Here is a 15,148-nt window from a genome sequence, read left to right on the forward strand (position 1 = left end):
TATATTTGAGAGGCAGTAAAGCCCATCTAATAAAAACTACTGCAATCTGCCTTTAACTGGCTCTGCTTCCCTGCCTTTGATGTGGTTCAAAGGGAAACAGGGCTGCATTATGTCCTTGATAGCTCAGAAATATAAAGACCAGCAGCATCCCAGTGCCTGTCTGATAAATGCTTGCAAAGCCTTGGCATCCCTGCCCTTGCCCCAGTCCCAGTGTACTGGCCTTAAGTTCCCTTCCTTCAGTACTCAAGTACGTGCGGGAAGCCTGAACCTCAAGAGAGCTCCAACTCTGATGTGCATGGCTCCTTCTGCCATTTGGGTTCAGGCCTGATTTAATTTGTTCTGGAGCAGCTCCTGCCAAGGAGCCTCTTCAGGTCTTTTCCATCATCTAACTTTTTAGAGTTAGAGCTCTAATAGTGAGAGCAAGGGAGTGTAAAATCCCAGATATCCTGCTCTTCCAGCATCTCTGCCTCTTCCCTGTGCTGCAGAGGGACATTTGCAAAGGCATCTGCTGACTGAAAAAACCCCTCATCTTGCCTGATGTTTTTCAGGTTCTCAGCTTGGTTGACTTTTATGGCTCAGCTGGTGGTGAAGGTGCCTGGAGCACCACTCCTGTTCTTGCCGGAGACACTTTTCCTCTCAACTCCTTGTATTTACGTGGTACCTTGATTGCTTACTTGGATCCTCTACTTGGAGAAGGCTGCTAGCCTTTCCTGTGTTCCCAGTCTTCAGGCCAGCTGTCTTTCCCTTTTCTGGCTGGACTGGGAGAACTGGGAGGTGATCTTTCCACTCTGCTTGGCACTGATGGAGGCCTCACCAGGAGTGCTGTGGCTAGTTCTGGGCTCCTCAGTGCAAGAGAAACATGGACATACAGAGAGAAGGGCCAGAAAAGGCTTGTGTTGGTGGAACTTGTGCTGAGTGCCATGGACCCAGATTGAATGTCCCATTAGTGCAGCGCCAGAGACTGAATCTGCTAATCCTGGGTAACACAAGCGGAGAACTTGGTTAGGGACATCATAACATAGGCTCATTGTGGTGGGTTGACCTTGGCTGGATGCCAGATGTCCACCAAGCCGCTTTATCATTCTCCTCCTCAGCAGAATGGGGCAAGAAGAAAATAAGATAGAAAAAAAACTTGTGGGTCAAGATAAAGGCAGTTTCATTAAGCAGTAGCAAAAGTCATACACATGGAAGTGAAGGAAAACAAAAGATGTTATTCTCTACTTCCCATTGGCAGATGATGTTTGGCCACTTCCCAGGAAGCAGGGCTTCAGTAGCGGTTGCTGCAGAAGACAAACGTCATAAATAACGAATGCCCCCCCCCTTCCTCCTCCTTTCCTCCTTTCTCTTAGCTTTTATATCTGAGCAGATGTCATACGGTATGGAATATGCAATTGGACACTTTGGGCCAGCCATCCTGGCTACGTCCCCACCTGAGATCTTGCCCACCCACAGCCCTACTGGTGCTGGTGGGGAGGCTGGAGACACAGCCTTGATGCTGTGCCAGCGCTGCTCAGCAGCAGCCACAGCACTGGTGTGTTACCACCACCTTTCTAGCTACTGATACAAGCACAGCAGCACGAGGGCTGCTACAGGGCTCAGCCAGGCCAAATACACTCATGCAAAGACGTTTCTAGCTTTTGATGGTAGAGGTGTGAAAAACCTTGTGTGTAGTTTCATGAGGCTGTGAGTGAAGGTTGTGTCAAAGCTGCCAGTCCTGTTGGTTTTGGAAGGGAGCGGGACTGCAGAAACGTGACCCTTTCTCTGTAGTCTGGGCAAGATGGAGCAGTGCTGCTGGCACTGAAGCTGAGCTTGAGTCAGGCTAGCTGCACATTCCCCTTTGCTGCTGTCCTACCATGTACGCTTTTTCTCCTGCTCTCTCAGAGTAAAGCAATACAAGGAGAGCAGTGAGAATGCTGGAAGGACGAATGTTCCCAGCTACTGTGTGGGGAAGCTGGAGCCAGGCTTCTCTTGGAGATTTGAAGGGTTAGGATGAGAGACAGTAGACAAATAGCCAAATTGAAATTCTGATTAGCTGTTAGGGAAAGACTAGCAAAAGACTTTTCATTGTGTGTGTGGTCAGACACTGAAGCGAAGCCCCAGAGAGGTTGTGATATTCACCTCCTTGCAAATAATTTGGAAGTTCAGCTGGACAAAGCCCTGAGCAGCTGGAGCTGGCCATGTTCGGAGCAGGACATTGGGCCAGAGACATCCAGAAGTCCCTTTCAATCTAATACTCCAATGGAGATGCCCAGATGGTGGTGTTCAGCTGTAGCATAAATCACAGCTTGGGACTGTGCTTGACCTCCCCCTCCCCCTTCCTAGGCTGGCATGAGAAGGAAATGTTAAGGAGGTGCTTTACTAATTCTTTGTGGGGAGGGTACATCTTTCTAGAGATGTTCACAGAGACTGAAGATATGAGCCCAGCTGGTGCTAGGGTTTGTATTCTTAGTATTCTTACTATAACAGGCTTCCTTTTGCATTCCTCCAGGTACAGCTACATGATTGACAATGTTATTCTGCTGATCACTGGGACTCTGCACCAGCGTTCGATCTCTGAACTGGTGCCCAAGTGCCATCCTTTGGGGAGTTTTGAGCAGATGGAAGCTGTGAACATTGCTCAGACGCCTGCGGAGCTCTACAATGCAATCCTGGTGGACACTCCCCTGGGTGAGTGGAGCCTTTCAAAATACCTCTCAGCTTGTGTGGAGCAGATGTCCCTTTCTCTCCTAGTCTAACTAGGTCCAACTAAGCCTAAGTTTAGTTGGAAGACAAAGCGGTCGATAATGCACAGCTGTGGCCCTACTGCCTGTGGTGGCTGGGCTTGATTTCAGGTTTATGCCTGCCCCTTGCTAGTTTTTCCTTTGGAGGACCAGCTAGCTCTCTCTGTTCTTTTCAACAAACATCCAAACCAGGACACTGGCAGTGCAGACTGCTGGAGTGTTTGGTTTGTGTAAGCCAGGCCCTGAGCTGTCATGGTAGTACAGGTATAGTTAGACCTGATATGCTAGATCTGTCCATTTACTAGCTTTTCGGGGAATAGTCACCTGAAATTAGGAAGGAAGGAGAAAGTTGGAGCGGTCTTACACAATGTGATCTTCTTAATAATTGTCATGGACACATGGCACACATACTTCCTTAGTCTATCAGGTCCTCTGCTGGAGTGAGTCACTTTAATTTCCAGCACTTTTAGTTGGACCATTGGGCAATTTCTTGTAGGCAGTTTTTGTAGATAATTATAGAGATCTGCACATGCCTAGTCTTGTTCTGAGACTGATAAAATTAGCTCTAGATCAAGGAAAGCTCTTTATATACAAAAATCCCCCAAACAACAACAGCAAAAAAAGAAATCTCAAAAAACCTTTTTAAGCTCGTAGTGTAGCAGGATCCTACGGTGGGGTATGCTGTCTCAGGGCCTTGACCAGGAGGCGCATAATGCTAAACCCAAGTGTCTTATGAACAGCTAGTCAGACAGATATGTTCCTTAAAGATAAAAGGTGTAGGAAGAGGTTCTGGAGAAAATACATATGTCTTTTTGCAGTAGTAGGAGAGGTAGTCACAGATGACTTGCTAGTTTAGCCACTGTGGGCAAAAACATAATGAGGTATGCCTGAGTCAGTGATTAATCATTCTTTTGGGGTTGCTAGAAAGAACAAAACACTCTTAAATCATTATATTGTATTTGATAGAAATAGTTGGGTTTGGAATGGAAAGTGCTTTTGCAAATGCTCTGTGTGATAATGGGGCAAGTGGAGCAGTCGTCATGGAAAAATGACTTGCCAGTTAGAACCCAGCAAAGGAGGGAAAACAAGTCTCAAGAGATCCAGGATGCAAGGTAGGGCAACAACGCAGCAGGAGAACAGAGGCTCTGCACACAGCTGAGCTGAGTCTGCTGTAGGGGTGATGTGTGGGAAGAAAATCCTCCTCATACATAAGCAGGAACCTTCCCATTTGGGGAATAAGAGAGAACGGAGTGTTTCAAAGATACTTGCTCTTAGAGACCTTAGAGCTTCTAGCCTGTGTATGGAGTGAAAATGTCCTGTTACAGTGGTGAGGTGGTTCTGGAGAACATGGCTGGCAGCTGAGGGTCTTTGCCTCTTGTGTTCATGTACTTGTACATGAGTCAGTTTTGCCTGCTTCTGCCCTGGCTAGGCTGACTTCTTCAGACCTTTGCCCTGGCCATACCCTTGAGGCTGTGTACCATCTAGTGTGGCATTTCTTCAGCAGGAGAACGTGGGGAGTAGCTGTGTTGCCTAAACAAGCAGGCATGTAGGCTCCAGTTGTTTAACTTGCATGCTTTCCAGTGACCACACGCAAAGAAACAGCAGCTCTATCTCCTAAAAGTACTTGAGTAGCTACGTGGCTTGGTAGGAATGCCTAACCCCAAATGGCTTTCATAGGTTAGCAGGGCAAAATAAGACTTGCTGTTAGTTCTTGGCCCTCCAATATCCCAAATTAGGCTGAAATAGCTGTGTTCTCATTCCTCTGCTACTCTGAAGTAGCCACTGCTTAGCTATCTAGGCTAGCCAGTGAGTCCTGCAGTGAAAACCAGTCCTGGCACACTCTGTTTTCGTTTTTGCCAACCATAGGGAGCAGTGCTTCTCTGGCTACGTGGCATTGGTCTCTGATGCCGTTGCAAAGAAACCCTTGGGGGGGGGGGGGTTAACCCCTATTCAGGACACGCACAGTGTGGCTGCTGCCCATGCCAGGGAGCTTGTGCTGTAAAAGTGGTGCATGCCAAAGGTGGGAGCCTACATTGTACATGGTTTGTTGCACAAAGGAGAGCACTGGTCAGTTCTCAGCGTGAGTGCAGTGTCCTTTACCCGCAGCTGGACTGCGTAAGCTGAGAAAGATCGTATTTCTCTATGTAGCAAATTCAGCAAAGTTGGTTGCTGAGTGAGAGTTGAAAAAGTCATAAAAGTCCTGTCAATGGGTTTTATTGTGCTTTTTCTAACAATCGAGTGGTACGACAGCCTTATGTTACAGTAGATGTACAAGACTTGTGTTTATCTGCAGCTTGCAATACCCTGTGTTAGGTTTGAAATCTGTGTTCTTTAGGTGGCAAAAATTTCTCAGACTCCCTCCCAGAGATACTCTGGCAAAGTACAGAGGGCTGGGCATCCTATCAAAAAAGACTACTTCATTCTGTCTCCTGTTACTTACCTCCAACTAGAGAAATAGAAGTCCTTAGAAGAAGTGGAAAATGGGACTGATAGACCTGACCAAGGGAAATGGCTCTTGACTCCAGTCACAGAGTATCATGGGCTGGAGGAGCTGTGTCATCCCCATGCCTCCTTAATCCAACTGAGATATTGGAGGAGGAGGGAGAGGCACTGGCTTTCTCAGGACTCACTAGCTGCTGTCTCACAAATGCTTAAGTGCTGCCGCCATGCTGTACCATGTAGGCCTGCATCTGGGAACAGTTTGGGTTTCGCTTATTTTTAAATACAGGCTGCTCTGGCACTGATGCTGGGGGCTAGAGCTGAGAATTTCTGCCAAGACTAGGTTGTTAACCAAACCATAGGACTAAGGGGTGAACAAAGATTTTCATGTGAAAGCCCCCAGAATGATTGTGGCTTGGGGAACCATGCTGGAGCCTGAGGTTTTGAGTCATGGCAGTTTGGTGGCTGCTGAAGATAAGGGCTAGGCCTAGAAGAGAGAAGTTCAACATAGGGTGTGCTTCTGCCTGGTATTGTTGAGGACCCTGGAAATTGCTGGGCATGGGTCTGGTTAGGGCAATGCTAACTCTGTGGCTCTGTTTCAGCTGCTTTCTTCCAAGACTGCATATCTGAACAGGACCTGGATGAAATGAACATTGAAATAATTCGAAACACACTGTATAAGGTAAGCGAGTCTCTGGGAAGGGAAGGAGATGTTAACTACAGCTCTGTTTTGGGTCAGGACCTTCAACCTAGGCTGGCTTTCTTCAACCAAAGATGAAAGGGTATTTTCTTCTTGGTGTAGACTTAAAAAAATAATTGTGCTTTCTTTATCTTTTTTTTTTCTTCCCTGGAGTGGTGGTAGAGTAAATGTGACCAAGAACTAGTTGTATACATTGGAAAGTAAAGATAGTGTTCTTGGAGGGTCGTGACATCTGATCACTCGGCTCTGCAGTCAGGGCACCAGAGCTAGGCAGAGTATGGTTTTCTTGGAGGTGTCAAGAGTCTGTGCAAGAGATTTTCAGAGGTTATGCCTTTGAATAAATTTCCTCAGGCCCCAGACAGGCAGGAGAAGGCTGTTCCTTTTAATCACACGAATTTAGATGTGTAGTTAACTGCATTCAGATCTTAAGCTTGATTGAAGGACTTCAGAGGGCTTGGCTCTCTGTCTTGAGCTCTTTCAGAAGAAGCTCCAATAGTCTGCTCAAGCCCTCAGTGGCTGTGGTTGGCGTTAGATGCTCTTGGTAGAGCAGTGTGAAAGGTGCAGCCAGGCTGGAGGAGTCCTGCAGGCTGGGGAGAGTTACCGGCACAGGGATGTGGAGGGGCTAAGGATCAACCTGTCCTGAGCCTGCATGGGGAGCCGTCATCTCCTCTGCAGGCCCTGTCTGGTTTTAGCTGGCAGTATCAAAGCATGTGTTTATGTGCAGGCTGTGGCTATCGCTCCATCTCGACTCTCCGGATTAGGGGTGGGATACAGATTGTATCTGCCAACCCTGTTTTGGCTGGTCACAGCCAGCCTGCAGTTGATGTGACCTCTGCTTCCCAAGGAAACCGTGGCCTGTTTGGAGAGGCAGAGAACAAGTCAGGTGTGAAGGGAAGAAGACAAAGGGAGGAGAGAAGGAGCTGTGAGTTGGCAGTCATGCCCAGCTGCGTGTGGCCTCTGGCATGTACTGGTCTTTTGCTGTAACGGGGGGAGGTGTGCCTGTATGCATAAATACCTGCACCCTTGCAGGGTGCAGACCTCTGTTGAGACAAGGCAGGTGGGGGAAGGCAGGGAGCAGAGTGAGCACAGGGCAAATGGGGTGTAGGGTGTCTCCTTGCTTCCCAGCTGCCACATCCTTTCCCGTCTCCTTTTGAGGCCTGATTCTGCTTTGCATTCTACTCTTCTTACCCCCAAACTGAAATGTAGATGCCTGGTGTTCCTTGGTGTGTGCTGGGACTGGCTTTTGCTAACGAGCAGCCCCCAGGGAACATAGGGGCTCTGTCAGTAACAAATCACTGGGATCCAAGGGTGGAAAAAGTAACTGCCACTTACAGGCTCTCACTTGAAGGCACTTCTCTCCCCAGGGACTGGAAAATGTATAATATAATGCAAATGGTCTGCATAGGCAAATGAAGGAAGTAAAATCAGGTCTGAAATCTGCACAGAGCTGCTCTGAGGAACACAGCAGGCAGGTGCCTGGGATAGGTGCCTGTGTCCGGGAGGAGTTCGCATGGGAAGTGCTGCCTCCCAGACCTACTGGAGGTTTTTTGAAGGAATCTGAGCATGTAGACAGAAGGTTTGAGTGGGATTCGTAGGAGGAAAGCAATTACAAAGGTTTCTTGTTAGCAATAACAAGTGAGAAGGTTCTCAAATGGAAGTATGGTTAAGATGGGGAGCAGAGATTAATTGAAAGTAAGTGGTCAGCTCTTGGTGTAGAGGGCAGTCAGCAGTGGAGTCCTGCAATGGAGGCGGGCTGGCATTATCATCTTCTTCGCTTACTCCCTTTTTTTCCACATCTTCAGCAGATAATGTTGAAGTGAAGCTGGCTGACTGTTGGCCGTTGCTGGTCACTGTCTTGTGGGAATCAGCTGAAGGAGCTTTGACTGGACAAATCAATGTGGATAAATGTGATGTATGGGAGAGGCAAGGAAGCAATCCTAATTCTGCCTTTACAGCGAGGGTCTCCTTGTTCCTTTCTACTACTGAATGAAATCTTGACCTAAGCAAGTGTGTCTCTACAAGGTCCTCTGTTCCTGGCAGTAGGAGAGAACTGCACAAATATCACTGTACTGTATATATCTGTAGTGCGTTTGTCCTAATACTGTCTCATTCCTCTCCTCTCTGAATATGAACAGCAGAACAGGCAAAGCAGCTAAGGAGGACATGTTTAAAGGTTTGGGTACAATGATTTCTGTATGGGAAACTACAAAAAAGTTAGGGTTCCTGTGGTGGGTTTGCACGGCAAGGTTTTAGTAGTGGGGGGCTACAGAGGTGGCATCTGTGAGAAGATACTAGAAGCTTCCCCCATGACCAATGGAGCCCATGCCAGCCGGCTCCAAGATAGACCTGCTGCTGGCCAAAGCTGAGCTAGTCAGTGACAGTGGCAGCACCTCTGTGATTGCATATTAAGAAGGAAAAAAAACAAAACAACCGCCCGCCCCCCCCCCCCCCAACAAAATCTGTACCAGTGAGAGAGAGGAGTGAGATTATGTGAGAACAACAGCCCTGCAGACACCAAAGTCAGTGAAGAAGGAGGGGGAGGAGGTGCTCCAGGCACCAGAGCAGAAATTCTCCTGCAGCCCATGGTGAAGCCCATGGCAAGGCAGGCTGTCCCCCCGCAGCCCACAGAGGTCCCCATGCTGGAGCAGGTGGATGTGCCCCAAGGAGGCTGTGACCCCGTGGAGAGCCCAGGTTTGCTGGCAGGACTTGTGAACCTGTGGCCAGAAGAGGCCAGGCTGAAGCAGCTTGACGCCACGCTGGAGCAGGGGAAGAGTGTGCGGCAGGAGTGGCGGAGACAATGTGTGATGGACTGACTGTAACCCCCATTCCCTGTTCTGTGCTGCTCGAGGGGAAGAGGTAGAGAAATGGGGAATTAAGTTAAGCCCAGCAATAAGGGAGGGGTGGGGGGAAGTGTTTTTCTGACGTGAATGGTAATAAATTAAACCAATTTTCCCCAAGTCAAGTCTGTTTTGCCAGTGACGGTAATTGCTGAGTGATCTCCCTGTCCTTATCTTGACGCACAAGCCTTTTGTTATATTTTCTTTCCGATGTCCAGTTGAGGAGGGGAGTGATAGAGCAGTTTTGGTGAACACATGGCATTCAGCCAGGATCCAACCACCAAAATTCCTCACCTGGAAGAGGAGTGAATCTGAGCTGTGGTGGTAACTGCAGGTAGTGTTGGAAAAGTTAATGCAGATGGACAGGCCAGAGGTCTCCCTTTAGGCTGGTCGTGACAGACAAATGAGGCTAGCAGGAGGCAGGGGGTAAATGTGCGGGTTCATGAAAGTAAAAGTCCATTAAGGAATGTTATATGTAAAGACACCACCATTTCTGGGATAAGGGTTTTGGGACACTGGAGAGTTTCTATAAATTGCTGTCATCTGCAGAGTGTCTCATAGGGGCAGGTACCCAGTTTTGTGTTTTCATGGTGCCTGCGGTGCTGGATCCTCAGTCAGTGCTGGATGTTTGAGTTCACCTATTTTTGCTTCTGAAGTCTTAGTTTTGTGCATGAACTCTGAGAAGAGCAGAGGCAGTGACTGACCCTCTTGTCCAGGTTCCCTCTTCTGTCAGCCTCAAGCAAAGGCTGCTCTCGGTGTCCTTGTTCTTGTGGTAGCTCTGCAGACCGATGCTCTGTGCTTTTCTGTGTTTGAGGAGTGGCAAGTGCTGGAGACTGTGTTTCTTTGATGTGTTACGCTCACCCAGCCGTGTCCTCTTGCACTTTGTGGTAACAAATATTTACAGAACGCAGTAATGCAGGTGCTTTCCTAGTGCAGAGGCTGAGGGTGTCCAACACGGGCGTTCTTGGTCTGTCTTCAGTCCTGGAGTTGTGACAAAGCAGCAATTTGTGATGTCTCAGCATCATTTTACTCCTTTGCTTTTAAGTGATTCTGGTTGCAGCGCTCTGTCCAAGGAGGTGTTTTATCACATGATGACTTCTTCTGAGAAAGTTTTTGCTGAACAGCACTTTTTGCCGTGCACAGCTTTCATAGGCTCCCCCTGGGAGATACAGTCATCTTCCAGCTGGATTACAGTACATCTCCACAAAGGATTACATTTCCTGGAGGCAGTGTAACTGTGCCTAGCCTTGTATGTTTTCTCCAGTGCTCTGGTTGGGATGGAGACCAAGCGGTTGCAGTGTGAAAAGAGAATTACAGAGAATGGCTAGTTCCCTTCACAGATGTCCTGTCTCATCTCTTGCTTCTGCTTACACAGCCGTGCTTTCTGAGTGTAGGTCTTGCAGCTATAGTTGTGTGGCTTGGCATGTTTGTGGAGGCCAGAGCAGGGTCAAGAAACCACATGAGACTTCAGTAAATCCGTTTGAGTTAGATGACACAAAGGAGCAAAATAGACTTTAACCTTGCTGCCTGGGGATCTTGCCTGCTGTAAGCTCCTGCAGTCACTTAAACCCAACCACAACCTTTCATGTCTCCAGCCCCTGGGGAAGTGCTGTCCCTTGTGTGGGCTTGGCATCCAAGTTCATATGGGGTGAGAATGCCTGTACTGTGTTACAAAGTGTCTGGGAGCATCTCTGCTTGCTGTCTGTCCTCTGCTGAATGGCCCTGTGGGGCAATAGGTGAAGCTGTGTAGAAGAGTGCTCATCTGCCCTCTCTCTTCCAGGCTTACCTGGAGTCCTTCTACAAGTTCTGCAAGGTGCTGGGAGGTACCACAGCAGATGCCATGTGCCCAATACTGGAGGTAGGTCTGGAAACCCCTGTAGCTGGGCAGTATTGCAGTGATATTCATTGCTCTGTGCTCAGACCCAGCTTGCCTGCCAGCATTAAGGACTCTCAAGATATTCTTCAGCAACCCTATGTGTGCTCTGCCTGTTTACTGGGGGCCTAGGAAAGCACTGCCTGCACATGACTTTGAACAGGTTTGGTTCCCCAGTCCTGATCTTGCCAGGTGCCGACACATCTGTCGCCTTCGTGGCAACATCTTCATCCTCTCACATAGATAACAAGCAGGAGAACAACCAGAGCTGTTCAGTGCATGGCCTGTCTCCGTGCCAAGGCTAGCTGTGGGATGGGGCCAGTAGGTGAGAGAGACTCCTTGACCTGCACAGGGTTCTGCTCTGTGATTTGGCTTGTGCCTGGGATGGGGATTTCCTCACCTGACTGCTTCCTGGGCGTCAGCTACTGGGCATACTGGGACCTGCATGTGTAGCCTGCCCTGGCTGAACACTGGATAGTTGTTTGCGTCCCAGGCAGCTTGCTCATGCTGCCTTCTGATGTGGCTCTACTCAGAGCAGTGTTGGTACCTGCTGGCCTCTGACAAAGGTGCTGCATCCCAAGGTGAACTGCTCTTCTCCCACAGTTTGAAGCTGACCGGAGGGCCTTCATTATCACCATCAACTCATTTGGTACTGAGCTGTCCAAGGAGGACCGAGCAAAGCTGTTCCCACACTGTGGCAAGCTCTACCCTGAGGGCCTGGCTCAGCTGGCCAGAGCAGATGACTACGAACAAGTCAAAAACGTTGCTGACTACTACCCTGTGAGTGCTTTGGGGTGAGGGCTGTGGGGACTGGTGCAAGGACCTGCTCTGGATCAGAGCTTCTTGGGGGTCTGGGAAAACCTGTGGATTGACAGCCTGGGGAGAGGGGTGCTGGTCTTCTGCTGCTACTGTTGGACCTGCGCTCTGCTTGGCCAAGATGCCATTCGCTTGTTAGTCACGGCTGTCATTGCAGTAGTGATAGGGAGATGTGTGCCCTGCATCCCATCCCGGGTTGTGGGGACAGGCAGCAATGACAGTCTGTCTTTGGCTGGTTGGGCTTGGAAACACATCTTCAGCGAGAAGTGGTGTGCTGCATCTCCAGCCCTTAGTGGTTTGTTCTGAGCTCTGGTTCAGTCCACAGGGGCGGCACTGACCTGGGAGGACATGGTTGGATATGTCTGGGTTCCTTAAGCTGCCCTTGTGCATGGCTGGGGACCTGTTTGGAGTCAGCTCAGTGTTGCCTTACTGAAGCAGCCAGCGCATGTGCCAGTGTTTGTGGGCACAGGGGCCTGGCCCAAACACTCCAGTTTTGACTTGGAGAGGTCTGTACCTGCTGCATCTTCCCTGCAGGCTCAAAGCAACAATACAGTTTCAGAGCGGTGGTAGGATCTCTGCCTGGACAAGCTCACAGATGAAATAAAGGCTTTCTCTGCCTTCCTGGGGATTGCCTTCAGTCAGTGTGTGTGCAGTGCAGCCTCAGCAGTATTCCATTGGCAATGTTCATGTGTGCATGGGGCAGACTCTTGGCTTTTCTGTGTTTTCTGCTGACCTGATGTGGTGGCTGGGGTGTCTGTTTGACACGGAGTCCCCAAACGCTGCTGAGCTTGGAGGGCTTTGAGGTTTGGGTATATCCTTTTGTAACATCTTCCTGCAGGAGTACAAGCTGCTGTTTGAAGGGGCTGGTAGCAATCCTGGAGACAAGACCCTTGAAGACAGGTTCTTTGAGCATGAGGTGAGTGAGCCCCGAGACGCTTCTCTGCCTGTACCTCCCTGTGCCATTTGCAGAGCTCCAGGTATAGCAGCAAGCTTGTCTGCCGCCCTGTCAGCAGTGCTGTGGATGAACAGGGTTTGGGGGAAGGAAGAGGATGCCAGCCCTTTGCTCCAGCGAGTGAAGGGGGGCCCAGCATGGTGATCATTCCATATTCTCACCCAGGCAGATTAGAGCAGTGTAAGAGACAAGTCTGGGGCTGCTGGTGGGTATCTGGTCCGTTGGTAGCAAAACCAGAGTGTAATTACATGGGAAAGAAGGATTTTCAGAGTACCTGAGGGTATAAATATTTCCTCCTTCAAATGTTAGAGCCTGTCCTCAGCCATGTGCTGTAGGTTAGAGCTGTCCCAAGGACCTGCAGAGCAGACAGAATACCTGTGCTGGGCCTTCCAGCCTGCTGGGGAAGTCATGGGACCTCCCACACTGCTTCAGGCCACACACTTGGCCAGCTCCTCCCATCTGAGGTGGACAAGTGACATGTCCTCCTCTGGGCTTTCCCTAGGTGAAGCTGAATAAGCTGGCCTTCCTCAACCAGTTCCACTTTGGAGTCTTCTATGCCTTTGTGAAGCTGAAGGAGCAGGAATGCCGCAACATTGTGTGGATCGCAGAGTGCATTGCCCAGCGGCACAGGACCAAGATTGACAACTACATTCCTATCTTCTAACCCTGCTCTGTTCCTGTCTGACCTTCCTGCCCCTGGAGTCTGGAGGGACCCCTATCTAACTAACTCCCTGAGTTATCCCTTCTCCAGACTCCAGGGATGTCCCATCTGTGGAACTGGCTCAGATGAGGAAATTGTACAGTTGCTAGTTAAATTATTCACAAGCTGAAGTTTGAGTTGTGTGTACTGTGAGGCATCTGGAGGGACCAGCGGCACAGGCTTGGCCCTGTGTATCAGGAGGAACACCTCCTGTTGTGTATCTAATAGTCCCCGTGTTACTGTACTAATCTGCTGTATGCGCTTATGCTCGTAGAGCAAGCACCAGCTGGGGGGTTGCTGCCTGCGAGGTGTTTCCAGCACTGCAGAGGAACACGTCAGGTCTGCCATGGCTGGGGGATCCTCTCTGTCAGTGCTCTGCACACCTCCTCGTCAGTGTTGTTCCTGTGAGATTTAGTTTGACTATCATTTGTAGTGTAGCCCATGCTGCTGTGCAATCCCTGCATCTCTCTGTAGCTAACCCTGACGTGGGAGAGACTGGGCAGCCCTGGCTGGGACAGGGACGGAGCCTGTGGGAACATGAGGGCAGAGCCAGAGTGTGTGTGGAGCACACTCTTCCCTGCTCTGGCAGCATTTGCACTAGCACAGCCTCCCCATGTCCTTAGAAGCAGCTCTCAGGCTCCCTCCTGCCTTGCAGCTTGAAACGGCTCCATAAGCTGGCTGAGCTCCTTCCTCCCCTGAAGACCCACAGCTTGGGGGTTTACAGTCACAACCGTGCAAGAGGCAGGAACGTCCTGTGCTCTGTGGAAGGTGCTGGACCCCTGCACCACCCCAGAGCAGACATCAAGGCTGGTGCAGGGTGTCCAAGCTGGCACTGCTGCGGAGCCGCGTGGGCACAGCTGGCTGTTGGGAAGAGCAGCCCTTGGGTCTGGCTCTGCTTGGTCACCCTGAGGTGTGCAGAGGGCAGCTGCTGGCAGAGGGGTGCCCCAGGCCGTGCCCCTCTGGGGTTAGGGGGTGAGAGCTAAGCCCTGGGCATGGGGTGGCAGCCCTGTTCCTTGCTGCTCTGCAGCCAGGCTAGCTCCACTTGCTCTCAAGGTCTGGGAGATGCCCTGCAGTAGTGTGGTAGCAAAGAAGCCTCACTGGTGGGAAACGCATGCTCAGTGCTGCTGCTGCTGGGAGGGATCGATGGAGAGCAGCTCTGTCCCAGCTTGTGCTGTGGTCACCTCTGCAGTGTTTGTTATCCTGTGATCCCCTTCTCTCTACACCAATAAATATCTGCCTACTGCACCATGCTCTTCCCTGCTTACTTGGGCACCTGTTCCCACATCCCTAAGAGCCATTAGCGCAGGGAATATGGTATCGGGGGGCTGTGTGTGTGCTGGTGTGGCTCCTGCATGACTTGGGACCACTTGTTTCTACCAGCCCTTGGGCCCTGGATCCAGCCCACGCAGCAGGTGCTGCCTGCTCTGTGGGTGCATCTGGGTGATGAGCTGATGGGTGCCAGGGGAGTGAGCCATGCTGATGGGGAGCTGCATGGCTTGTCCCCCTGCATCTGGGCTTCCTGCAGGGGGCTGTCCCCCTGGGGCACTGTCACCCCTTCCCTCCTCACCCTAGCAGGGCTGTGGGGTAGGGGTGGGGAGTAGCAGGGAGGGGGTGCGAGCTTTTCCTGGCCAACCTCTTCTCTGGGGCTGCCTGTGGCACCTGCAGCCCCACAGAAGGCTCCTGCTGCAGTGCTTGATGCGGTGCCAGTGGCGACCCAGCTCAGCTCAGCCCCCAGGCACAGCATCCCTGACCAGGCATTACAGCACTGCACCGCCAAAGCAGATTGCCAGAGGCGGGTGGCATGTCAAGAACAGATTTATTTAAAAAGTGACAATCATGTAGTTCATCTCGTGAAGAGCTCAGCGGCACTGGCAGCCTGGGCTTTGCTCCTGCGCTTGCCAGAAGCACGTGGAGTGTCATAAACAGCAGGGAGGCAGGGGCTGGAATGGCAGTGGCCACAGGGTCCCAGGTCTGACGCAGCCAAGAGGTGATGGAGCCAAACACAGCTCCAACAGCAGTGAGGAGGATGTCGGGCAGCTGAGAAATGGCTGAGGTACATCCCAGCCCATGGTGCAGAGCTGCTGAGTCAGGCAAGGGCGGCCCCCTTGGAG

The 15,148-nt window shown here is 50.6% G+C and overlaps 1 protein-coding gene across 1 annotated transcript in view; it reads left to right on the forward strand.

The window, feature by feature from the left end:
* ATP6V0D1 (ATPase H+ transporting V0 subunit d1) overlaps positions 1-14,282 on the forward strand; it is a 37,057-nt gene extending 22,775 nt beyond the window's left edge. Inside the window, exons 3-8 of the mRNA XM_040615113.1 lie at positions 2,489-2,667; positions 5,762-5,841; positions 10,477-10,554; positions 11,173-11,349; positions 12,224-12,301; positions 12,840-14,282. Of these exons, the coding sequence (XP_040471047.1) occupies positions 2,489-2,667; positions 5,762-5,841; positions 10,477-10,554; positions 11,173-11,349; positions 12,224-12,301; positions 12,840-13,001 (754 nt within the window). The 3' untranslated portion in view covers positions 13,002-14,282. The remainder of the gene's footprint in view (positions 1-2,488; positions 2,668-5,761; positions 5,842-10,476; positions 10,555-11,172; positions 11,350-12,223; positions 12,302-12,839) is intronic.
* Positions 14,283-15,148: the final 866 nt, after the last annotated feature.

The sequence above is a fragment of the Falco naumanni genome, chromosome 15 (assembly GCF_017639655.2).
Source record: "Falco naumanni isolate bFalNau1 chromosome 15, bFalNau1.pat, whole genome shotgun sequence".
Lineage (NCBI taxonomy): Eukaryota > Metazoa > Chordata > Aves > Falconiformes > Falconidae > Falco > Falco naumanni.